This window comes from Ceratotherium simum, chromosome 6 (assembly GCF_057802395.1).
Source record: "Ceratotherium simum simum isolate JZ-2026a chromosome 6, ASM5780239v1, whole genome shotgun sequence".
Classification (NCBI taxonomy): Eukaryota; Metazoa; Chordata; class Mammalia; order Perissodactyla; family Rhinocerotidae; genus Ceratotherium; species Ceratotherium simum.
Window position 1 is genome coordinate 32,816,801 of NC_141905.1, and position 26,033 is coordinate 32,842,833.

General features: G+C 41.3%; 1 protein-coding gene across 4 annotated transcripts in view; it reads left to right on the forward strand.

Annotated features, from left to right (window-relative positions):
* PBLD (phenazine biosynthesis like protein domain containing) overlaps positions 1–12,243 on the forward strand; it is a 46,276-nt gene extending 34,033 nt beyond the window's left edge. For 3 of the 4 annotated variants that reach the window (XM_004427066.3, XM_014784909.2, XM_087432134.1), the window contains 8 exons: positions 871–970; positions 1,328–1,426; positions 4,213–4,322; positions 4,410–4,439; positions 6,893–6,981; positions 7,247–7,425; positions 9,939–10,001; positions 11,096–12,243. In XM_004427066.3, the coding sequence (XP_004427123.1) occupies positions 871–970; positions 1,328–1,426; positions 4,213–4,322; positions 4,410–4,439; positions 6,893–6,981; positions 7,247–7,425; positions 9,939–10,001; positions 11,096–11,208 (783 nt within the window). In that variant the 3' untranslated portion in view covers positions 11,209–12,243. The remainder of the gene's footprint in view (positions 1–870; positions 971–1,327; positions 1,427–4,212; positions 4,323–4,409; positions 4,440–6,892; positions 6,982–7,246; positions 7,426–9,938; positions 10,002–11,095) is intronic. The other variant, XM_087432135.1, reaches the window with a different exon arrangement.
* Positions 12,244–26,033: the final 13,790 nt, after the last annotated feature.

The following is a 26,033-nucleotide window of genomic DNA, read 5'->3' on the forward strand; positions in this document are numbered from 1 at the left end:
TATATCTTTCCTCTAGATTCACTGGTTGTTACCATTTGCAAAGCACACGTTATTAATCACTCTACTATTTATTAGGTATATTGTGTTCTTAGGATATTACACAACCTCTCCATGTTTAATTTCTTCATCTATAAATGGATAAAAATATCTATATTGAGGGTTTTTTTAATGAACATTAAGTGAATAATGTATTTATTCTTTCAGCAAATATTTATTGAGCTCCTACCATCCTGGGATGAATACAAGGCATTCTTCTAAGGCAGGACAAAGCAAGATAGCACAGTTTGTGCCCTCATAGAGCTCAGAGTCAGAGGTGGGGGGGACAGACAGTAAAGGGACACACTAGGTAATCTCAGGTGGTCTAAGCTCTGGGGAGGAGAGAGTGCTTTTGGACAGAATGGCCTGGAAGACTTCCTGGAGGAAGTGACTTCTTGCCTGAGGCCTGACTCATGAAAGAGAGTGAACCATGCATAGATAGGGGCAGACTGGTCACTATCCAGAGGCGGTGCCAAACATCTCTTTATCCAGCAAGAAAGGGAGATTTGTGGAGTTTCCATTTATAGAGATTGTTTTTAGAAGAGAGCACACACTCTCTCAGATATACTTGGTAATAATCTGACAAAGGATAGGCCAGGCCAGTAGGTTTTTCAGAGTCTGTTCTATCTTTGTACATCTCTTCACAGAGTGCTACAAGCATGGATTTCCCAAAAACAATCTTTATGAAAGTGCCTTAAATTCCTTAGCAATTATTTCCTTTTAAGCATGTAACTTTTAATATCACTAAACTCGTTATTAACTAATGGCAGTTGCTGTCCAAGGAAGTCTGATTTGCAATTCTTGAGTCTCGATAACCTTTTGTTTCTAATTTAGAAATTGGGTGAAGACATGCATCAAAAAATTGCACAGGAAATGAACCTCTCTGAAACTGCTTTTATCCGAAAACTGCACCCAACTGACAACTTTACACAAAGTAAATATGCATTTTTTAACCGTTCTTGAATGGTACCAGAAGCTGCTTCTTCAGTGAGGGAATGATATTTAAGGGAAATGCCCACTTACTATTTGCATGCAGAGAGGAGAGATGGAGAGATGCTGATTTGGTTTTCAGTTCGTCTGGGGGAGTGAGTGTGGGTGAATTTGAATGTTTCAGCTCTAGATTTAGCACTGGGGAGCCCTAGGATGCTTGTCTAGACTTCATTCCTCCTTTCACAATGTGTTTCAGCTGTTAATCATGCTAGTGAAATATATAGAAAAGAATAAGAAAAGTTTTTGCAACCCACTTGTATGGGAATGATCTCGTTTCTCTTTGGTTTTTCCTCCTCTGAAGGTTCCTGCTTTGGATTAAGGTGGTTTACACCGGTGAGTGAGGTCCCTCTCTGTGGCCATGCTACCCTGGCCTCTGCAGCTGTGCTGTTTCACAAAATAAGTAATGTAATTTTTTTATGAACCTATCACTTAGAAAATATGTTTTAAAATTCTCACACACTCTTTTCCAGTAACCAAAGTGACTGGTCTAAAGACATTGCAGTTTATTTCATGCAATTCATTATGCAGAAACAAAAACAGGGGCCAGCCCGGTGGCGCAAGCAATTAAGTGCCCACGCTCCGCTGTGGCGGCGCGGGGTTCGCCGGGTCGGATCCCGGGCGTGCACCGACGCACCGCTTGGCAAGCCATGCTGTGGCGGTGTCCCATATAAAGTGGAGGAAGGTGAGCACGGATGTTAGCCCACAGCCAGTCTTCCTCAGCAAAAAGAGGAGGATTGGCAGATGTTAGCTCAGGGCCGATCTTCCTCACAAAAAAAAAAAAAAACAAAAAACCCCAGCAACCTTCAATAACGCTTTGGCCTTTCTGGGTATGTGCCAGGCATGTTCAAAAGCCATGTTGTTCCCTAGAATGCCATTTTATTTAAATAGAAGCTCTCTAGTCTCTGTGACTAATACAGGAGGGGAGTTTCGCAAGGCACAATAGGTGACTCACGTGAGGTGACATTGGGGAACAAAAAGGCACACTTTGCCCTAAGTATGTCCCCACCCACATTGAAATTTATTTCACAACAAGAGTTGTTTTACTCTGAATTTTAAAGATTTCTGAGCCCCAGCGATATTCACCTTGTGAAGAGAGGACGCAGCACCTTAGTTCTATCAGTTTCTGTCTTAGCTGCATTTAGTACAAAGCCATAAAGATCAGGGCTTTGTGGGAGTGAGGCAGAGGAGAGACACTGGAAATGCCCTAAAAGTGGAGATGGAAGCAGCCGTGAACAAGCCTAGGCAACAAACAGAAAGTTCAGCAAGGAAATAAACAGGATGATATGACAGAGGGTAACAGTGGGGAGTTGGAAAAAGAAGGTTCTTTAGGGAATTGCTTAGACGGGGATAGTAAGGGAAGGTGTTACAGGGCAAGCTCCCCCAGGAAGCAGACCCTGAGACATATTTGCATGCTGGAAGGACTGGAGACAGTATTCTTGGGATCAATACTGGTAGAGGGGTAAAGAAAGCAGGATTGAACAGAGGAAGAAGTTGAACTGCAAAGTGGTAGCAACAAAGAAAGACCTAGGCCAAATCCACAGGGAGGTCTGAGGCTGCGAAGGTCCTTCAAGCAGTATGGTTCCAAATAGAGGCAAAGGTTCAGGCCTTTGTACCCTCCATTGACCAGTCTCCAATGCCCAGTAAAGCAGTGTGACTTTGGATAAAGTAGCACTATTCAGCCAAGGGCAATTCCCAGAGCAGGACTCAGCTGAGAGCTGTCAGTCACCAACACTCCTGGCAGCTGGGTCAGGGCAAGGTGGAAGTGAGACAATCACGGCCTCAGGTTACACCTGAGAGCTGGTGCCTCCTTACATTCTATACCTCCTGGTACTTCCTTGCCTCACCTAGTCCTAGCCCTGAGAGGAAAGGGGATGAGATTCTGGACAACAGCATGGATTAGAGAAGAGGACATTTGGACTGAAGAATATGAAGCCATCTGTGCAAAGAGCTAGAGTGGGAGGAAGAGCATTCTGGGCAGAGGCAGCAGCAAATGCAAAGCCCCTGAGGCGTCTATATAACCAGGCTGGAGCTTCCTGAGCAAGAGGATGATTGGCAGGAGATAACATTGAGAGTTAGGCCAAGGCCCCTCTATGGTGTAATCCATTATACATTTTAAAAAGATAATTTTGGTTTCTGTGGACAGGGGACAAGAATGAAGGCAAGCAAGCATCCTGAAATGTTTAGGAACTCAGTCTTGAAAAGTAGGTATTACTGAAGTTGAATTGAGTGCCTTTTGAAAACCCCACAGTGGTTGGTATGAGGCTGAGGTTTGGAATGACAGCCCTCAGATCCCCCATCTTAAGGTTAGATGAGATAAGGTATGATAAAATGCTTTGTAAATACTGAGGTCTTACACCTATTATTAAAATTAAACTTTAGGTTTCAGAATGTAAATTTTATACTCAGTGAAATTTAATAAGCAATGCCAAATTTCCTCACCTTTGAAATAGGGTTAAGTTTTACAAGAATATTAGGAGAGAGAAAAGAATTAAGTCACAAATCTCTGTTTTCATTAAAAATGTTACGTACACTGGGGTCAGATAAATGGCCCAAGTTGTTTCAGTAACATGGAGGGATGTGATATCAGGATTTGTGGTCCGATCTTTAAATCACAATTTTAGCTTGGTTTATTTAGAATAAATCTGATTTGTTCATATCAGACTGTTGTTCATAACTTGTACGTTCTATTTGTCATCCCCTTGGCGTATCTCAGACTAATAGAGTTATTGCAGGTGGATATTTAAAAATCTGCATTAGAAAACATTATAGCATCCCTATGAGGTTTAATTATTACCCCAATTTTATTGGTAAAATGAAATTAGTATAGGTTTCATTATTACCCCATTTTACTTATGAGGAAATCGAGGCTTAATGAGGTTAAATAGTTTGCACAAGGGTACAGTTAGTAAGTGATAAGGCGCTGGGATTTGCAGCCTTGCAGTATGATGTCAAATCCAATCAGTTATGTTCTTGGTTCTCCAGTTTGAATCCAGTGAGAGTTTTCTCCACTCTGGACCCCAGCAACCCACACCTGGGCCCCATCACAGGAAGGGACAGTACTGCCAGAGGGTCTCAGACAATGCAGTGGTGATCGAAACAGATATATGAACATATAACGAAGTTTATTTTCCAATTTCTTGATTCCTTTTCAAACAGTTTTCTAATTCACTCTTTTTTTTTGGCCAGAAAACGTGAATAGTACTCTAACCTTTGTCACTCTGAGCGGGGAACTAAGGGTCAGAAGAGGAGAGGATGATATCGTCCTGGATTTTCCTCTTTATCCAGCCCACCCCCAGGTCAGCTCTTGCTAATTGTTGCCATAAACTGTGCACAACTGATGGCTTGCCTGTTTTACAATGGGTTTGTCTTTTTTCCCCATCTAGGACTTCCATGAGGTGGAGGACTTGATAAAGGTTAGTGAAAAGAATTGAACCTGACGTTGTGTGATATGGTCATTTATTACTGTTTGAACATAAAGATTCAGTACCATTTGATCCCAGAAGATAGACCTTCTACCAGTATAAATGTTCCAGTCTAAGCTTGGATGAATAGTTCACGGTGGATTTGAGGTTTGAATTTTAATATGGAATCTATTTGGTAAGAAGGTTGACCAGTTTTTCCTGACTCTTCATTGTCAGCATTAGCCTCCACGGTAGGGTGAGGGGAGGAGAGTCTGTGTGTGGCAGGCTGAGAATGAAAGAAAAGAACGGAAACTGCCTAGCAGCTGTCAGTGTCCCCAATTTCTGCGATGGAGGATGGGGCTGAGGTGGGGGGGGGCTGTGCTTTGATGAAGGAGACCAGGAAAGCATGAATACCTGGCCTGACCTCCTCAAGTGGTCTATGTAGGGGTGGGGCTTAATAATATTAATAACTAATAATAGAGAACATTTTTGAGAGTCTGCTCTGTGCAATCCATGTGCTAAGCGTTTCACATGCATTATCTCATTTAACTCTCACTGTCACCTAGTGAAGCAGCACTACACTTGTCCCATGGAGATTCCAGAGGACCAGAGCAGCCCTGGACAACCAGGTGCTTAGTCTGTAGAGATGGAAGGGCCCAGGTCAGGACCAGGGCAAGGGCTGCCATGAGAAAAAACGATTCCGGGGCCGGCCCAGTGCCGCAAGCGGTTGAGTGTGCACGCTCTGCTTCAGAGGCCCAGGGTTCGTGGGTTCGGATCCTGGGCGCACACCAATGAACTGCTTGTCACACCATGCTGTGGGGGCATTCCATATAAAGTGGAGGAAGATGGGCACGAATGTTAGCTCAGAGCTGGTCTTCCTCTGCAAAAAAGAGGAGGATCAGCATCGGATGTTAACTCAGGGCTGATCTTCCTCACAAAAAAAATGAAAAGAAAAAACAATTCCATGAAATGGCCTATTGTGGGTGCCACTGCGGTGTTTCTCAGTGAATTTTCAACTATAGCATTTGTAATCTCTTTAGTGTTTTGCTTTATCTAAGTTTTCAAAGAGTATAAGCAATCATGATGGATTCTGATTTTACCCTCAGCCCCACCTATGGCTTGGGTTTTGGGAGACAAGCCAAAATCATAAATGGACAGCTTTAAGCATGTTGCCAAGAAAATGGAAAATATTCATAGTAGGAGACCTTGTTCACGGTAGAAAGAACTTAATATAATCTCTCTAAGCCTCAGGGTTGCAACTGTACAGTGGGGATGATAAAGAATTATTTATTGTGAGAATTGTCATTTTGTGTTCCTAGAAACTGACAATAAGATTCCCAGCTGAGAATTAAACTTTCAAATTGACATAAAAATCCATGGAGAGAAGGGCAGGATGACCTTTCAGAGAGATGAGAGGCCCTGGAGGGCAGATGAGATCTGGCTGCAGGAGTTCCCATTTCTCGAGGGAGGGACATTAGTCAGCCATGGTCACAGAGGCAGACAGCCCAGGCACTACCCAAGGAGCAGGGCTTCTCAGCCTTGGGACCTGGAACATCTCGGTCCCTAAGGAGAGTTAGAAATCCTGAAGCCACCTAATGACATCCCGACAACTACCACATAACTGTCATCTGCTCTGGTGGCAGTGCCAAAGTATGACTTGAGGGGCTTTTGTCCCCTCATAATCTCCCTGAGCACCCCAAGAAAATAAATAAATAATGTTCTTGGATATGAGGAAGATTATGTGCAGTCCTTGGTAAAGGGCGTATCAACGTATCTTTAAGAAAGGTTGCTATGTTATTGATCTCTAGCATACAATCGGAGTGAAAACAGTGGGCTTGCCAAGCAGAGCAGCATTAAGATGAGTCCTCTAGTCCTCACTTCCAATGAAACTGCCGGACCTGAGTCCTTGCCGTGTAGAATGTTCTAGTTACTGCTGCAGGAACTCCACCTATATTATTTCATTTAATCCTCACAACAACTCTGAAAGGTGGGCATAAGGCCACCCCATCTCTAAAGATAGTAGACAGTAGTGAGGGCCCCTCCACAGCCCCGCAAACCTGGGTCAAGGGGTGTGTGTGTGTGTGTGTGTGTGTGTGTGTGTCTGTGTGTGTGTGTGTGTTTGTGTGACCATGACCCTGGGCCTCTGTAAGTCTTTCTCCTTATCTGTGGGGAGAACACCCATTTGAAGGAGTTGTGTGTTGAGGTACGTGGTAACATTTGTGAACAATGCCTATCTTTGGCTCTCAGAGGGTAAGCTCAACCCTCTTAAAGGCCTCTGATCACCAGGAAACTGGCCTTCCTTGGGCAACACCTTGAGTCCCGAAACTGAACTAAAACTCTTGGGATTGGAGATGATGGGTGTGCCTGGCACACAGCAGATGCTCATGAGAAGTCATTCCCCATACAGGGGATCAAGGACTTGATCCAGGGCACACTCCTGAGGAGTTTTTGGTCTGTCTCCACAGACTGCCATAGGTGACACACTGGTCCAAGACATCTGCTATTCTCCAGACACCAAAAATCTACTCGTCCGGCTCAGTGATACTTATAACAGGTAAACAAACACAAGTGTACTTTGGGGATAGCCAAGCACCTCGATTTATAGCTCTGGCATGGTCTGGCCATGCTGTGTCTGGTCAAACCAGGATTTACATAGCCCCAGAGTTGTTTCCCGGGTAGGAAGATGTTCCCCTTGCTCTTCCCTCCCCTCCTGCTGAGCTGCTGGGGCCAGCGGCATCCTGGCCTGCTCTGCAGAGTCTGTGTGGTGGGTGGTCTGTGGAGTGGGTTAGTAATAATAATCCACCCCATTTATGAACAAGGTCATTTCTGGAGAACCTGAAGGTGAACACACAGAATCTGCTGCAAGTGGAAAACACAGGGAAGGTGAAAGGACTCATTCTCACCCTTAAAGGAGAGTCTGATGGGCAGGCCCGAGCGTTTGACTTTTACTCCAGATATTTTGCGCCATGGTTTGGTGTGGCCGAAGACCCTGTCACAGGTACTTTTTGACTTGGGTCCTGGGAGGGTTAAACAATGGAGGAGGAGAATAACAAACAGCTGTTTAAGTGCCCTTCATGGGACCTTTCAGGTTGCTTGGGTTTTGAGCTTCCTTTTTTTCCCTATTTCCCCCTCGCCGTCCCTTCACTGAAGTCTCATGTGAAAAACACAGACTAAAGGAGGCAGCATAGCAGGGTTAGACCCTAGTTTCCGACAGCCTGGGTTTGCATCCTGGCTTCCTAGCTGTTGACCTTGGGCAAATGACTTAACTTTTTTTTTTCATGTAACCTTTTATTTCTGATTCAGTAATTCCGATTCAGTAACAATGTGTAGCACAAAATACTTCACTTTAATAATTCCTGCTGACTTCTAAACACAGTAAATCAGAACATTCAAGAACTTCTTCAATAGAGAAAGCAAAGAGGAACTTGGGAAGAGAATAGAAGCTGAAGTCAGAGAGGCCAACCCCATGGCGTAGTGGTTAAGTGCGCGCGCTCCGTTGCTGGCGGCCCGGGTTCGGATCCCGGGCGCGCACTGATGCACTGCTTGTCAGGCCATGCTGTGGCTGCATCCCATATAAAGTGGAGGAAGATGGGCACGGATGTTAGCTCAGGGCGAGTCTTCTTCGGCAAAAAGAGGAGGATTGGCATGGATGTTAGCTCAGGGCTGATCTTCCTCACAAAATAAGAAGTTAAAGTCAGAAAAGTAGGGTTTAAGTCCTGGCTCTGCTACTGACTAGCTTTGGTGCCCTGGACAGTAGCTTAGACTCGACGTATTTCCCAGCCTGCAAAATGAGTCTTTATGACACCTCTTCTCAGAGGGTTGTGATGAAGAGTAAACAAGACAATGCATGTGAAAACTACTTTGTAAGAATGACTTGACTTTTTAAAGTTTCAGTTCCCTCCTCTATAAAACATGGATAATACCTCTTAGGCTTATGTAAACACATGCATGTTAAGTGCTTAGCACACTGCCTGGCACATGGTAAGTACCCAATAACTATTAGCTATTTTAGTAATAACGACAACACTGGCTCCCTGAGCCAATACTTCCAGATCTGACATTTGCAAAATTCAGGGCCTGATGTCCACTACATTTCCAAAGCCTTTTATTCTTTTCAGTGACCAGCCTGCATAATCCTTGACATCAAGGTAAGATTTGGTTTTTGAAGGATACATTCCTGGCTGCAGGTGGGAAAGAGGGGCAGGAATAGTGTTTCTTTTCCTCCCCTTCTCCTTTCCCAGACCTGCCCCCAAAGTGGATGGGAGGGGTTTGGGGTTGCGAGTATTCAAGATTTTCTATCAGTCAGAAGCAGAGGGATGAAATAAAAAATGGGCAAGAATGTGAAGCCTCCTACTTACAACCTCTTTGAGAGGAGTAGGCTGAGTAGCAAAAGAGAGGAATGCCTGATGGAGGAGGCTGGTGGAGCGGATGACGCCAGGGCAGAAGGAGGCTGGGCAGAGACTTCGAGGCTCCCATTCTGGTCAGATGGCAAGGGCCGGGGTGGCTTCAGGACCTTGACTTAGTTACTCTCTGAGGAACAAAACACATGAAATTCAAAGCTCAGCAAGTAAGCACTTTTAAAGACTCAGGAAAATGCCCAACAACATCCAAACAGTCCAGCTCAACCCTCCCCCATGGAAGAGAAATTCTGAGCAGATTTACACTTGCATAGCTGCTAAATAAAGATCTTAATTGGCACATAAGGCAAGTTTTTTCCCCCTGCAAAAATGCTTTTCCAGAGTGGGAAGTTCTTTGAATGATGATGACCAACCATCTCTGTTTGCTTGAGACTGAGGGATTTCTCAGCATACAGGACCTTCGGTGCTAAAACCAGGACAGTCTCGGGCAAACTGGGATGGTTGGTCACCATTTGGGGACCTCTCATAACATTTAGTAAGTTTTCCTGAAGGAAGGGCCTTTTCCTCCACATCCTTTTCTCCCCCAAAGACTTTTCTGTCAGCTATTACATTATACTTTGTTTCATCATTTTAATATCTATTCTTTGATCTAAAACTAGGGCACAATCAGGTGAAAAAATACCTCACTAAAAAGAAAGTTCTTTTGACACCAAAAGCCTGGGAATATTGGCTTGGTGGGAAATTTGGCCTTTTGTCAGAGTTCACACCTTTCCTTGCATGTGTATCCTCAGAGGAAGGAGGTATTTTCCCTCGAAAGATGTACAAAGATTTATGTGAAGGCCTTGATTTTTCCTCCTGTGGGCTGACAGTGAACTGGTAGACAAGACAAGAATTAAAACCTGCAGTTTAATCCAGCCTTCAGAAAGTGTAAGATATAGAGAATACACCATTTGGAGGAGCTTATCCATAAATTCTATGTCTTCCTTTCTATCTCCATTCATAATTCCACACTCTGCTGTGGCTGTGGCCAACATAAGGACTAAATCATCTAAGATTTAGTCACACTGGATAGTTGATTGTAATCGCTTATAAACTTACCACAGTTGCCCCTGTTTTCTTCAGGATTGTATCATAACTTTTTACTTCTTTTAAGGGTCTGCACATACTGTTCTTGGCAGCTACTGGTCTCAGCAACTGGGGAAGAAAAACATGCATGGTAGGACAGCTCTTTGTCGATTTCTTTTTAATTTGCCTAACTTTAAGCTAGTATTTCTTCTCATATGTACTGCCTACTTGAAGATGTAATAAAATGTTATGTATCACCCACATGAAAATGAAAAGTTTTTAAATTCCTTCACCCTGAACTCTCTACTCAAAAACATCCTCCCCCCCAAATATTTTCCACCTCTGGGCCTCCCATCACACAGACACACTTCTAATACAGTAAGTACCCAATAAGTGTTTGTTGAATAAAATTAACGAGCTGTATAACTTGGCCCAGAGAGGTTATTTATAATGTGACAAGTTGAGATTGAATGACCATCAAGGTTCCTTACTGCCATTGCTAGCCGCGGGATTGAATCAAACAAATTGCTTTTGAGCCAAGTCCCCTAGTGATAAATGTATTGCTCAGGGGCAGAGAAAATAGATCGCAGCCAATGGAGGCTACATAGCCCCAATAACCAAAGTAGGAGTCTGACCCTAAAGGATGGATATCTTACATGGTGGGAGGGTTAGGCCTCTGTGACCTTGATTTGGGGATAGTAGGGTGGCTGTTCTCTATTTGGTGAGCTGAGTTATTCCCCGCAGCACTGAGCTTCAAGAAAGCTGAGGCCGTGCCTCTTGTTTGCCTGACACGTGTGGTTGCTTGATAACCACAAAGTGAACTTTGTCCTATTCAGACCCGGGAAGATGGAGTCTTCTCAGGAGGGCCGAGACCACCCCTCTTTATTTTCTTAGACTTTTAGTTCATGCCTCTGTCTTTTCACACGTCCTTGCTTACTCCTAGACAGAGCCGAGAGGAAGCTATGGTGAGGTATGTCTGGGGCATTACAGGAAGTGATAGAGGAAGTGGCTCAGGAAGGGAAGATGTGGAGCTGTGTGTTTTGTGGATCAAATTGCATTTGTGGCCCCTCAATCCTCAAGATAACAGGGTGGCCTGAGTGGTACTGTGGATAGAGAAAGGAATTTATTCTTTAAACTGACCTGGGAGGATTCTAGAGCTTGTAATAAGAGGTCTCTCACTATGTTCTGTTAATTAAAAAGGGTGAAAACGACCTTAATTTGTGACTTGTTTTATGTTTTCTTTAGCCTTTCAGTGTTCCCACCGAGGAGGAGAACTGGAGATTTCTCTGCGTCCTGATGGACGAGTTGACATTAGCGGGGGTGCTGCTATTGTGTTAGAGGGCACGCTGACAGCCTAAGATGGTGGTACTGCGGTGCTGCTATCTTGAATGACTAAGTATTTTCTGCACAAAAAGAAATGTAAGGGGCTGCCTTTAGCAAACTTGCATAGTAGTCCACTTAATCCTCATGTTAGAAATAGAAAAATGAAGACATATTAATGGAGATTTAATAATACTTCCTGACTAATTAACTAATGGAGTTTTGGCTCAACCTTTGAGTATATCTGAAATGTAAGTAACCAGTAACAAAGAATAATGTTGTCACCTTTGATTATGACTACCAATCACAGAATGAGGAACAAATTTATGAGGAGTAAAAGATCAAGCCATTTAAACTTAGCTGTATCCAATAGAATATTTTGCAATCATTAAAAAGACCCAATAACTACGTGGAAATATAGAAAAATATTTCATGATATAATACTAAGAAAGAAAATTATAGTAGACTATAAATTGTTAGAAATGTTATGCTATGTCTACAGAGAACATGAATTTATATGGACAAGGATGAGCCATGAAGATAGAAAAGTAAAAACAGTTCATGTGTGGGGGTAAGATTGGGAGTAATTTTAATGTATCTAAAAAATTATTTCCTTTATTGGAACACACTCATGTTCAGTAACTAAAAATCAGGACATATATTTAAGTAACTAAAACCCCATAAATTAAAAAAAAATGTATGTATATGAGTATAGTAGTAAAATTAAACACTAAAAGTAATGTAATATCTTTATCTTGATATATAGCTTTAGAGTAACAACTTAAAATGGAGTCTTCTCTTACCTTAATAAGTTTTAACATAACTTTATTTTTATTTTTTTATTTTTTCTCTGTCTCTATGTATTTGTTTATTGTTGTTGTTATCTACTACTTAATGAAGGAAATCATACGGTATTTGACCTTCTCCCTCTGACTTATTTCACTTTGCATAATACCCTCAATGTCCATCCATGTTGTCACAAATGACTGGATTTCATCGTTTCTTATGGCTGAGTAGTATTCCATTGTGTATATATACCACATCTTCTTTATCCATTCGTCCCTTGATGGGCACTTAGGTTGCTTCCAAGTCTTGGCTATTGTGAATAACGCTGCAATGAACACAGGGGTGCATGTATCTTTACGCATTGGTGTTTTCAAGTTCTTTGGATAAACACCCAGCAGTGGAATAGCTGGATCATACGGTAGTTCTATCCTTGATTTTTTGAGGAATCTCCATACTGTTTTCCATAGTGGCTGCACCAGTTTGCACTCCCACCAGCAGTGTATGAGAGTTCCCTTCTCTCCACATCATCTCCAACACATGTTGTTTCCTGTCTTGTTAATTATAGCCATTCTGACGGGTGTCAGGTGATATCTCATTGTAGTTTTGATTTGCATTTCCCTGATAGTTAATGATTTTGAACATCTTTTCATGTGTCTGTTGGCCATCTGTATATCTTCTTTGGAGAAATGTCTGTTCAGGTCTTTTGCCCATTTTTTAATTGGGTTGGTAGTTTTTTTGTTGTTGAGATGCATGAGTTCTTTATATATTTTAGAGATTAACCCCTTATCAGATGTATGGTTTGCAAATATCTTCTCCCAATTGTTAGGTTGTCTTTTCGTTTTGTTAATGGTTTCCTTTGCTGTGCAGAAGCTTTTTAGTTTGATGTAGTCCCATTTGTTTATTTTTTCTATTGTTTCTCTTGCCTGGTCATACATGGTGCTTGAAAATATGTTGCTAAGACCGATGTCGAAGAGCGTACTGCCTATGTTTTCTTCTAGAAGTTTCATAGTTTCAGGTCTTACATTCAAGTCTTTAATCCATTTGGAGTTAATTTTTGTGTATGGTGTAAGGTAAGGGTCTACTTTCATTTTTTTGCATGTGGCTATTCAGTTTTCCCAACACCATTTGTTGAAGAGACTTTCTTTTCTCCATTGTATGTTCTTGGCTCCTTTGTCAAAGATTAGCTGTCCATAGATGTGTGGGTTTAACATAACTTTAAATTCAGTTAAATCTATAATATTGAATACGTATAATTGACTTTGGGATGGGGACTTTTTCCAGTCATTAAGAGTGTTTGTTTAAGGTGATCTCATTGACGGCAGTTCTCAGCCATCTCAAAAACTGCAAGCTAATCAGTTAGAAATTCCTGTAGTGTCCCAATTTTTTTCGTCTTAATAATACCATGTTTTCTATTTTTATTTATTTTTGCTAAGGCATATGAGAGTGAATTTATTATAGCAGTAATCTTTTCCCTAATTTGTAAATAATTCATCAGCTTCAGTGCTTTAACTTAATGAGTAACCAATGACCTGACACACACCTCACAGCTCATCACAACTCATCGGTGAGTCATGACATCAAGGGGGAGAATCACTGGAGGGTCTTCACAAAATGCGGTTTTTCCAATCTGAGATTGAATTGTAGGAATAATTTCATAGAAATGTATAGCTGAAAGGGTATGAATTTCATCTCACAAAGGTATGCTGTTTTTTTCTTTGGTGAGAAAGAGTAACCCTGAGCTAACATCTGTTGCCAATCCTCTTTTTGCTGAGGAAGATTGGCCCTGGGCTAACATCCGTTCCCATCTTCCTCTACTTTATATGTGGGACGCCTTCCACAGCATGGCTTGATAAGTGGTGCATAGGTCCACGCCCGGGATCTGAACCTGTGAACCCTGGGTTGCTGAAGCAGAGCTCTCGAACTTAACCATTATGCCACTGGGCCGGCCCCTGTATGCTGTTCTTAATAGATATTTTTGGGAAACAAATCCCTGAGATGACTCTGAAATTTTTTTTTTTGCATGAAAGTTGCTATTTGAAGCACTTGAGTTGACTTTTCATCCTATATTTTCAAACCCTATATTCACTTTTGTGAGTGATTTTTAAAAAATTGTCCATTTAGCCATGGACAGTTGAGTCAGGATAGTCAGTGCAGCTGATTATATTTACTGTGTTTACTCTATCAGCCTACTTAAGATTGACTGAGTGGCCATAGTGGCTATAGTGCTCCAGAAGTGGCAGCAAGGGAAGTAGGGAAGGAGGCAGGACAGGCACACCTGAATAGATAAACCAGAGGAAATGAAATGACATCTTTGGGTTGCAGGAGCAAACAACCTCTAAAAATTAGTGTAGGGGAGGAAGAACCATTCCTCTACCCTCTAGGTTCTTCAGGCTGGTCAAAGAATTAAATTGACATGGGACAAAATAACAGGACAAAATCAAACAAAGTTTAATAACATGTAAACATGAGAGAAACCCAGGAAAATTGAGTAACTTGCCAAAATGGCAGAAGCTGCCACCTTAAATACCATCTTCAGCTAAAGACAAAGGAGGATGTTGGGGGTGTAGTTTGGGACTTCAAAGGGGAGGAAGGAAATTTATATGGAGACGGAAAAGCAAATGTTTGGTAAACAAATGTTGACCATGCCTTGTAAAGACACTGAGAGATGGAGAGGACTTTGATCAAATGGGCCTTGCTAGGTTCCTCCCTATTACACCTAGTTTACGTTATATTATAGCTATCTTATGGTATTAGCTCCCTCCTGGAACAGGTCTTCTATCTTAAATTCTTTTAGGCAGTTAGGGGGGAAGGTCAAAGTTTCATTCTGAGTCTCTTGTTCTTAAAAATTATCAAGCCAAAGAGTGGCTTTTGGGGTGGCAAATTCTGATCCCACATATTAGCACACTGTGTAGAGTGAGTTTTCTGCTGATATAAGTAGGGCCGGTTTGAGGGCACTTTAAAAACTCTAATTCCAGTTAGGTTTTTCCCTGTCTTTTCTGCTTCTGCCCATCTCTTGCCTACCTGATCTTACTAAGAGTGGGCATAGAGAAATGTGGAGGGAAATTGTTAGAGATTTCTCCCAGATCAGAAGTGTAATGTTGCTGTTGACTGAAAAAGTGCTCCCAGCAAAGTCAGCATCCTCTGGTGTATTGGGTTAGACTGGGTTATGCTAATGTAGGCAACATCTATAAAATCACAGTGGCTTATTATAACAAACTTTTATTTGTACTCATATTACTTTTCTAGTGCAGCTCAGAAGGGGTTCTGTTTCTCGTGATCATGCAGGGGTCCAGGCCGATTTTGCATTCTGCCATCTCAGCATATGGCCTCCATGGTAGCTGCAGTAGGAGGAAAGAGTGTATGGAAACCTCACTATATTTTGGCTTAGAAGTGATGGGTGTCAATTCTGCTTACAGCCTGTTGGCCAGAACTGGTCATATACCACCATCTAATAGAATGGGAGCTGAGAAATGTGGGGAGCTCATGGATATATTCTGTGTGCAGTAAAAATATAGCTACCACACCTGGGGAAGATTTCAGGCCAGTCAGATGGCACCCTAGGGTGGCATTACTTGGATAAATTATCACAGTCCAGAGGCTCAGGGGTGCAGGCTAGAAGCCTGTTATGTAAATGCACCAAGAATGAATTTATCATGTGCAGATTCACATTAACCTAGCACATAGAGACTGATGTATAAAGTCGGAATACCAATTTTTAAAAATTTTACAGTAAGAAATGTAACCATGGAATGGATTATATCAGAGCATTTTCTCCTCATTTGCATATCTGTGTGGGAAGCCAAATTATAATCAGAAAGCTGCTGGTGACTTTGCAGCTAAAACAAGGAGAGTGAGCAAAATGGACCTAAATGGCAGATGTCATCAAGACATAAGCTTCCCCACTTTAACAATGTGTTAGGGGGGCCAGCCTGGTGGTGTAGTGGTTAAGTTCACGTGCTGTGCTTCAGCAGCCTGGGGTTCATGGGTTCAGAGCCTGGGCTTGGACCTATACACCGCTCATCAAGCCATGCTGTGGTGGCATCCCACATACAAAATGGAGGAGGATTGGCACAGATGTTAGCTCAGGGACAATCTTCCTCACCAAAAAACCCCCACAAAAAACAAAAAACAAAAAACAATGCATTAGAATCCTGCATAGAATACTGCATTTAATTTACTTGAATTTAACTATACACACTCAGAGAAGGGCCAAATATGATTTCAATGTTTAAATATGTTTATTTTTGGAACAACCATGATCTCTAATTCAAGCCAACAACTTCATCTTGCATTCAGCAAAACAGTGATGTGTTACAGCACTGGAGAAAAACTGACAGTGTTGGGCTTGTGAACTGGTATATCTGTCTACTAGGCTTTATAGGTTATATATGGGATTTTCAAGGATAATTTTGACAACACTCAAGTTTTTCCTTATGCCTTATGGTAGCCTGCCTCCAAAATGGCTCTCAATGATCCCCACCTTCTGCTCTTCAGACCCTTGTGCATTCCTCTCCCACATTTCACCAGGGTTGGTCTGTGTGACCAATAGAATATTCAGAAGTGAGAGTATGTCACTTCTGAGATTAGGTTATAAAAGACTGCATCTTCTGTTTTGGTCCATTTTTCTCTCTCTCTCTCTCTCTCATCACTTGGTCTCTGGGAAGCCAGCCACCTGTCATGATCAGCCTTAAGGAGAGGCCCATGTAGCAAGGAACCGAGGACCAACAGCCACAAGAATGAGTTTGGAAGTGGATCCTCTAGCCCCTGTCAGGGCTCAGATGCCTGCAGTCGGGCTGACACCTTGACTGCAGCCTTGTGAGGCGCTGAGCCGGAGGCACCCAGCTAAGCTGTGCTAGATTCCTGACCCACAGAAACTGAGACAATACATGTTTGTTGTTTTAAGTCACTAAGTGGTGAGGTAATTAGTTTTGCAGCAATAGGTAACTAATACACATACTGTCTATCTTTTTATTTTTAATTTTATTATGAAAATTTCAAACATACAAAGGTAGAATAGTGTAATGAGTGCCAAGAAACTGTCACCCAGGTTTAACAATTTTTAACTCATGGCCAATTATTTATACCTTTGCCCACTTCCCCTACCGCCTAGATTATTTTGAAGCAAATCCCAGACAAACATCATATACTTTCCTTGGCAAATATTTCAGTAATTAGCTCTAAAATATAAGCGCTCTTAAAAAAAAGTAACCTCAATACCAACATCACAGCTATGGTAGATAGATTGTTAAGATGGCCCCATGATTCCTGCCTCCTGGTGTTCATGCCCTTGTGTAATCACCTCCCCTTGAGTGTGACTTGCTTCTAACCAATAAACTATGACAAAGATGGTAGGATATACTGAATTATGTGTACATGGTTACATGATTATGTTACATATGATTGTAGCACCAGTCTTCTGGAGTCTCTTTCTCCCTTGCTGGCTTTGAGGAAGCAAGGTACCATGTTGGGGAACTCTAAAAAGAACTGTGGGTAGCCTCTAGAAGCTGAGGGCAGCATCTAGCCAACAGCCAGCACAAAAATGAGGCCCTCAGTCCTACAACAGCAAGGAGCTGAATTCTGCCTGCAACCTAAGTGAAGCAGCTCTTTCCCCAGTTGAGTGTTCATATGAGACAGAGACCCCAGCCTCACCGAACACCTTGATTGCAGCCTTGCAGAGGACCCAGCAAAGCCATGCCTGGACTCCTGACTCACAGAAATTGTGACAAAGGTGTGTTGTTTTAGATCACTAAGTTTGTGGTAATTTTTACGCAGCGATAGAAAACTAATACAACACCTCAAAAGTTAGAAACAATTACTTAATATTATTGGATATCCAGTTAATGTTTCTATTTCCCTGATTGTCTTATAAATTTTTTAAGTATTTTTCTAAGACACCCTGGCTTTACCCTGCACTTGTGTGAGATGTGAGTCCACTGAATGTAACCTGCCTCATGGCACGGCCTGGATTCTCCTTTCCATGGCTCACCCTCCCTCCCAGATCTGACTGGGCTGGGCACTACTGATGCTTGTCTCCCTGAGCAACCTTTCCCAGGGCCTCCACTGCTCACCAGCCCAGTCTTTCAGCTTCGACCAGATTATAGTTAAGACATTTCTTTAATATCATCAGACATCGTGAAATATCCCTGAAGTGGGGGCACTTGGCAAAATCCATCACCCTCGTTGAGAACCACTGCTTAAAGTTGACCTTGTTTTTCTCTGCTCTGATTTGCTTTGTTTGCTTTGTGGTTTAGCTCTCGGAGGGTAGATTGTTTGCCTCTTTCCAAGTTCTTTTCAGGGTGGGAATCCCCTTTGCTGTTGCTCCCATGTATCCTGCAAGTCAGGTGCCCAGCTGGGATCTGAATTCACAGCCTGTGGGTCAGATCTGTTCAGCAGTCTGAGGTTGTTGGTAAAAAGCAATTTGCTGTCTCCTGTGTATAAGACACTGTGCTAGAAGCTGGTGGGGTGGAGAGATGGGGGGCAAGCTGCAAAGGAGATTAGAGAGGGAGCTTACAGAGCTCTCAAGGGACTCTAACTGAGGAGACCAGGTTCATGCTTTCATGAAAAGATAATGAGCACTTGTGCTGGTCTGTGATTAGGGCCTACATATGGCACAGACACTGAGTACTGTGGCGTAGTCAGGGGAGTATTGAAGGACAGGGCTTAGAAAGACTGGGGCAGGGAGCTGAATGCACAAGCCTGTCTGGGTTTTGTCCAGAGTTTATACATCTAGAAAGCAGTTGTTAGGTTCTGTGGAGGCAGAGAGAGAAATAAAAGAAAGCAATTCTTGAACTAACAATTGAGTTGAAGAGAGAGCATGTAAACACAAGAACAGATAAATAATACTGGAGGATATTCTTATTGTTGTTGGGTTTTTTTGCTGAGGAAGATTTGCCCTGAGCTAACAGCCGCTGCCAATCTTCCTCTATTTTGTATGTGGGTCACCACCATAGCATGGCCACTGACAGATGAGTGGTGTGGGTCCGAGGGAACCGAACCTGGGCCACTGAAGCTGAGCGTGCAGAACTTAACCACTAGGCCACTGGGGCTGGCCCATGTTGTTTTTTTTTTTTTAAGTATTTTTTTTTCTTGTGATGAGAACTTTTTTTTTTTTTTTGTGAGGAAGATCAGCCCTCAGCTAACATCCATGCCAATCCTCCTCTTTTTGCTGAGGAAGCCTGGCCCTGGGCTAACACCTGTGCCCATCTTCCTCCACTTTATGTGGGACGCCGCCACAGCATGGCCTTATAAACAGTGTGTCAGTGGGCGCCCGGGATCCGAACCTGGGCAGCCAGCAGCGGAGCGCGTGCACTTAACTGCTACACCATGGGACCGACCCCTGGTTTTTTTTTTTTAACTATTAAAATCTATAGAAAGGACTTGGGAAATCATGACAATTGTGAGTCATTCCCAGTGTATGAGAAAGGGTAGAACTGTGGCTCTCCAAGTGTGGTCCCCAGATAAGCAGCATCCACACCACCTGGGATCTTGTTAGAAAAGCAAATTCTCAGGCCCCATCTTGGACCTACTGAATCAGAAGCTCTAGAGGTGGGGACCAGAAATATGGTTTTTAACAAGCCCTCCAGGTGATTCTGGTGTACGCTTAAGTTTAAGAACCACTGGTGTTCAGCCTTCCAGATTTAGCCACTGTTTTCTTCCCTCCCAAGCGACAATTGCCTATGCAGCTCAATAACTTTTAAATGTGCGTTGCCTCAAAATCTCCCTTACAATAACAATATAGTTGCTGCTTAGTGCAGTTTTGGAGGAGCTTTTTTTTTTAGCTTCCAGTTCTGTTCAGTATAGAAAAATTAGCTGTGCTCAGATGGAGCTGTTCAGTAATGTGTTGGTAATAAACAGATTAGTTAATCAGCCATGATTTATTAATGATGAATTAATTATACCTGATTGTGCAGTTCTGCTAGCTAAATGGAGCTTTAAAGGAGTTATTTTATTAATCATCATGGTGCTAATTGCAGACACAGAAGGATCACTAATTAAACATGCAACCATATGCAGAACAATTTGGGCTGCTGAGACCTGCAAGAATAAGAAGCACTGATTTTTAGGGGAGCGAAAACAAACTTTATTGTATGCAATATTAGGGAGTTGGCTTGGCAATGTTAATCATTCACAGCAAATTAATATTGTAATCTTTTCCAGAAGGAATTGATCCCTATATTAAAAAGTGTATAGCACTCGAGTGAGATTCTGTTAAAGGGGAAGAGTGTTCAATCCTATTTTCTGTTTTATACACATGCAAACTGCTATACAGAATCTCTGCGAAACAGAGACCATTGATGGATGGAATGAGACTTAAAGCAGAGAGTCAAAATCACACGTCAGTCCTTTGTAACAGAGAGTATCAGGTGATGGGAGATTATGAACTCTTAGAGACCAGGAACACTCCTGTGTATTAAATTACAATAAGAGGATTCACGACCTTATGCTGTTGGAGCAGAGAAAGAAATGAGAGACTATCCAGTCGAAGAGGCATCAGGTAAACTCAAGGATAACTCAATAACAAGAAAAGTGTTTTCTATTTTTAACTCAAGATAGATTAAAGATGTTGCATGACTTTCTGTTGTTATGAACGCTTGTTTGGAGTTATGCAGCATCTGAACACCATCCTCCTAGCACCTTGGATTAGGAAATTCTCATTGTGAGGAGTCAAGGAGATAGTGCCCAACTTCTCAAGGAAGCCAAAGTGGCCAGAGGCTACCTCCCCTGCAAATCAGGGGGTGGACATGCTACTTAGGCTCAGCCAAATCAGAAATGATCTCCTGAAAATTTGGATCCTGAACAAGGCAGGCAGTACTGTGGAGGTGGCGAGAGGCTCTGGTCCCTGTGGTGGCTGCTCCACGAGCTGACCTAGGATTCTGAGAGTTGGAGAAGCTACTCAGATTAACGGCTGTAGGAATATTTAATTTTGGTCCAGTAGGTAATATAGTCAAGTCTGTATGGTATAAGTATATGATAAATGTGTGTTGATGAGGTTGATAATGATGAGGGTGATGACAAACTTCAAGGTTGTCCTGATTTTGGGGAAGTCCTCCATTATGCACATTCCCTAGGCTGTTCATTGGATTAGGATTGAGCATGTGGTACAACTCCAGCCAATAAGACGTGAAGGAAAGTTTTCAGTTCAGGGAGCCAAGGGAAGAAAAATAACCTGGAGTGGCGTGAACCAGAATTTGCCATGTATAGGTTTACTTGATCTCTCAATTTTCTGTATGGCATCCCTCCCCCATCTGTGCTTGGTGCCCCTGAGTCTAGAGAGCGTCTGCTTTATGTTCTCCAAAGAAAAAAACCTCCAGTTTTCCCCGAGTGGGGAGAGGGAAGTGCCCAATGTGTGAAATTGGGCACATATGTATTATATGTATTTTAACATATGTATACAGTGTGTATCAACCATCCAGATTAAGATATAGACTATTTACATCACCCTAGAAGTTCGCTCAGTAAAAAACCAAAACCCAAAACTCTCCATCCCTCACTCCCTAAGAAAATATTTTAAAGAATAACTTTATTCTAATTTTATTGGGTTTTGAGCTAAATTAGATGTCTGTATTTGTTATCTTTCTCTCTCTCTGGTATTATCCCTTTTTTTCTGTCAACATAAACTTACAGAAAAGTTTGTGGTACAGTACAAAAGTGTTCCCTGTGAACTATTCAAGAATTAAATTGCTAATCTGATGCCCCATTATCCCAAATACTTTAGTTTGTGTTTCCTGTGAACAATGACATTCTTCTAAATATACACAATATACACCATCAAAGACATTCTTCTAAATATACACAATATACACCACTGCAACATATACCAATAAATATACACAATAACACCATCTTCCAAAGTCTGGAAGCTAACTTGGATACATTACTGCTCATTCATCCTCAGACCCGATTCGTGTTTCACCAGGAGTCCTTTATAGCAATATGCCCTTCATAATAAGCAAGAGGATCCAGGCCCAAATCACATGTTCTATTTAGTTTTTCATGTCTCTTCAGTCTGGAGTACTTGCTCAGTCTTTCCTTGATATTCATGACATTGACACTTTTGAGGATTACAGGCCAGTTTTTGTGTGGGATGTCTCTCAATTTGGGTTTGTGTGATGCCTCTTTGTGATTAGATTCAGGATAGGCATCTTGGCAGGAATATCAGAGCTGACACAGTGTCCTTGTTGCATCCTATTAGGTGGCACATGATTCCAATCAGCCCCAGGACTGATGACCTTTACTCTGATTACTTGATTAAGGTAGTGTCGTCTGCTAGATTTCTTCACTGTAAAGTTACTCTTTTTCCCTTTGTAATTAATAAGCATTTTCTGGGGAAGTACTTTGAAACCATTTAAATATCCTGTTCCACAACAAACTTTCAATTCATTCATTCATTCATTTATATTCTTTGGATTCATGGTTTTCTGTATTATATAATAGATTATAATTTATTACTATGAACATTTATTTTGATACATTATCCCAAATTTGGCCAGAGAGAGCCCATTTAAGCTGGCTATTGTCTACATCATTCTTTGAGCACTTCCTTGCTTTTTGGCACAATAAGATATTCCAGCTCCTTTTGTATTTTTTATGCCTCAGACCTGGAATCAGCCATTTCTTGAAGGAGCCCTGATTCCTTCTAATGCAAAATGGCATTTAGAAGCCAGGATCTAATTGTTAGGTCTATTGGGTGTTGCTGCTTCAGCCTGTCTCAATGGACAGAGTTAGGGAATATATGTTTTGTACACACACACATACTTCTATTTATTTCTATATCTATCTACCTATGTTGAAAACCATGAATTCAAATGAATACCTCCAATTCTAATCCAACATCACCAGCCCTTTCTGTATTTGTAACTCCCTTCACCAACAGTGAGAAATGTCACTTCCATTATCCTTAATATATTTTCCTATTTGATCAATCTTCCTGTATGTAACCGTCTCCTACCTCTCCACTCATGTCCTGCAGGGAAGTCCTGTTCTCCCTGCTTGGATTCTGACTCCCATTCCAGGCTACCACCATCACAACATGGACACCCTCCTCACCCTGCTTGGATTCTATACCCTGGGCTCCTTCTGTGTCTGTGTTCCCTACATTAGGTGTATTCTACCCATTTATACTGATTTGCCCCCTTCTTATCTCAGGACTTTTACTGAGTGCTGAGTGCTTAGTTTCCTACTCATGCACGTGCTCAGCATTCCGTCTTTATCCTTTTCACCCCAGCTCTCACCGCTTCCTTTCCCAACTAGTCCTCCTCCCTGCCCATTCCCAACCCCAGGAAACTGTTACTGATAACCTGGTGTATTCTTCCATACTTTTCTTCATGTTCACATAATATATTGGCTTATATATACACATATACAATTTTCATTTTGTATATGTTCATTTTAAAGTAATGGTGTCACGTTATTTACCCCTCTCTGCATCTTCCTTTTTTTCATGTAACAGTCAACTGCTATAGATCTTTTAGCTCATTCTCTAGCTTAGTCTTTCTAATGGTGGAACATTATTCCAAAGTATAGCCATTCCACAATTTATTCAATCACTCTCCTCAATCTCCTATTGAAGACCTGTTATTTCCAGATTTTTACCATTATAAGCTGTACTACACAGAGCAACTTTATTTTATTTTTTATGTCTTGGTACTTTTATTTCTTTAGGATAGATTTGACAGAGAGGGATTTCTGCTTTGAAGAATGTGTGTATTTTTCATTTTAGTAGATATTGTCAGATAGCTTTCCAAAAAAGTCTGGAGCTGTTCACATTGCCATTAGCACTGTGACCTTTTCACCACAACCCCACCAGCAGAATTTTGCCAATCTGATAAGTGATAGCTCTTTGTTACTTAATTTGCATTTACCTGATTAGGGAAGTTAAACATAGTTTGATATATTTACTTGCCATTTGTATTTTCTTTTTTTGGGGGGAGGAAGATCAGCCCTGAGCTAACATCTGCCAATCCTCCTCTTTTTGCTGAAGAAGACTGGCCCTGGGCTAACATCCATGCCCATCTTCCTCCACTTTATATGGGATGCCGCCACAGCATGGCTTGACAAGTGGTGCGTTGGTGAGCGCCGGGGATCCGAACCGGCAAACCCCGGGCCGCCGCAGCGGAGCACGCACACTTAACTGCTTGCGCCACCAGGCCGACACCCAGCCATTTGTATTTTCTCATCTCTGAACTCTCTATTCATATATTTTGCCTATTTTCGATTGCATTTTATCGGTTTGCAAAAACACTTTGTGTATTTTGACTTTTTATCTCTCATAGTTGTGTTCCTCAATGTTTTGTCTGTATGACTTTCACCAAATTTTAAAGTATTTATGTAGTCAAATATGTCTATTCCTTCTTTTATGGTTTCTGAGTTTCCACTTTTGATTAGAAAAATCTGCCCTACAACTTAGGTGGTATATGTTGTCTCCTAAATTTTCTTCCAAGATTTTTAATTTTTACATTCAGTTTTTTAAAATCCATCTGACATTTATTTTTGTACATATATTTTATTTTCTTTTGATAGATTGCCACTTGTGTCAGTAACACTTACAAAATAACCCATCCTTTCCCCACTGAACTGAAATTCCTCTTCTGTCATGTATTAACATTTTTTGCAGTTTCTTTGCTTTATTTCTGGGGTTAAATTTTTCTTTACCTCTCTTATTGTGAAATATTACATAAACATGGAAAACACATGTATAGTTTAACAAATAATTTATAGCAAATATCCATGCAACTACCCCCAGAACAAGAAATAGAACATTGCCAGCACCTCAGAGGGTCTCCATGTTCTCTTTCTTGATTATCAGACTCTTCTTCCTCCCAGACGTAACCATTATCTTGATTTTATGGTAACCATTCCCTTGCTTTTCCTTATAATTTTAGTACCTGTGTATGTATTCCTCCAAAATAAAGTATAATTTGTCTATTTTCAAACTTCACACAAATGAAATCCTTCTGTATGTATTCTTTTGTGTCTTGTTTCTTTGCTCCATATTATGTTTGTGAGATTCATCTAGTTTTGTGTGTAGCCCTAATTTGTTCATTTGTATTGCTATATAGAATTCCATTGAAAGAACATACCACTTTATTCAGTTGTTTCCTGTTTTAGTTATTACCAAATAATCTGCTGTGAACATTCTTCTTCGTGTGGCATAATGTACACATGCACAATTTTCTTTAGGGTACGTACCCGCTGGTAGGTCACAGGCTATATCTTCAGTGTTCACAGACAGTGCCTAACTGGTTTCCAAAGGAGTTGTACCAATTTACGCCACTACCTCTCTAGTATGACAGTTCCCATTGTGTCACACCTCACCAGCCCTTGGTCAGATTTTTAACATTTTTGCCAATCTGGTAAGTGAGTTACAAATATCTCATTGAGGTTTTAATTTGCATATGTTTATTAATGAGGTTGACCATATTTTAGTATGTTTATTGGCTATCTATTTCCTTTTTTGAGAAGTATCTTTCAAATCCATTGCCCATTTTTCTATTGGGTTTTCTCTTTTACTTACTGATTTGTAGGAGTTCTGAGTAAAAGTCATTTGTCAGTCATAGGAGTTACAAATATCTTCTCCTACCCCAGGGCTTACCTTTTCATTCTCTCAGGTTGTTTGATAAACAAATAATTAGCTGAATTTACCACTTTTTTCCTTTCTTGTTTATGCATTTTGTGTCTTGTTTCAGAATTTTTTTCATACTGAGTTCCTGAAGATATTCTTCTATGTCATCATTAAAAATTTTATAATTTTTGCCTTTCACATTTAGGTCTTTAATTCATCTAGAAGTTATTTTTGTGTATGGTGTGAGGGAGGGGTATAATTTAACTTTTTTCTATATGGATAGCAGGTTGGCTCAGAGCCATTTATTGAGAGGTCCATGCTTTCTTATGATGTGTAGTGCCACCTCCCTCATATGTCAAATATCCATATGTGATTGGCTGTTTCTGAGCTCTCCATTCTGTTGTATTTACCATTTGTTTTTCCTATACCAATACTGCACTATCTTAATTATTATTTTTATTAAACATTTTAATATTTATTATACAAATTTTGCCATATAACTTCCCAAAATTTATT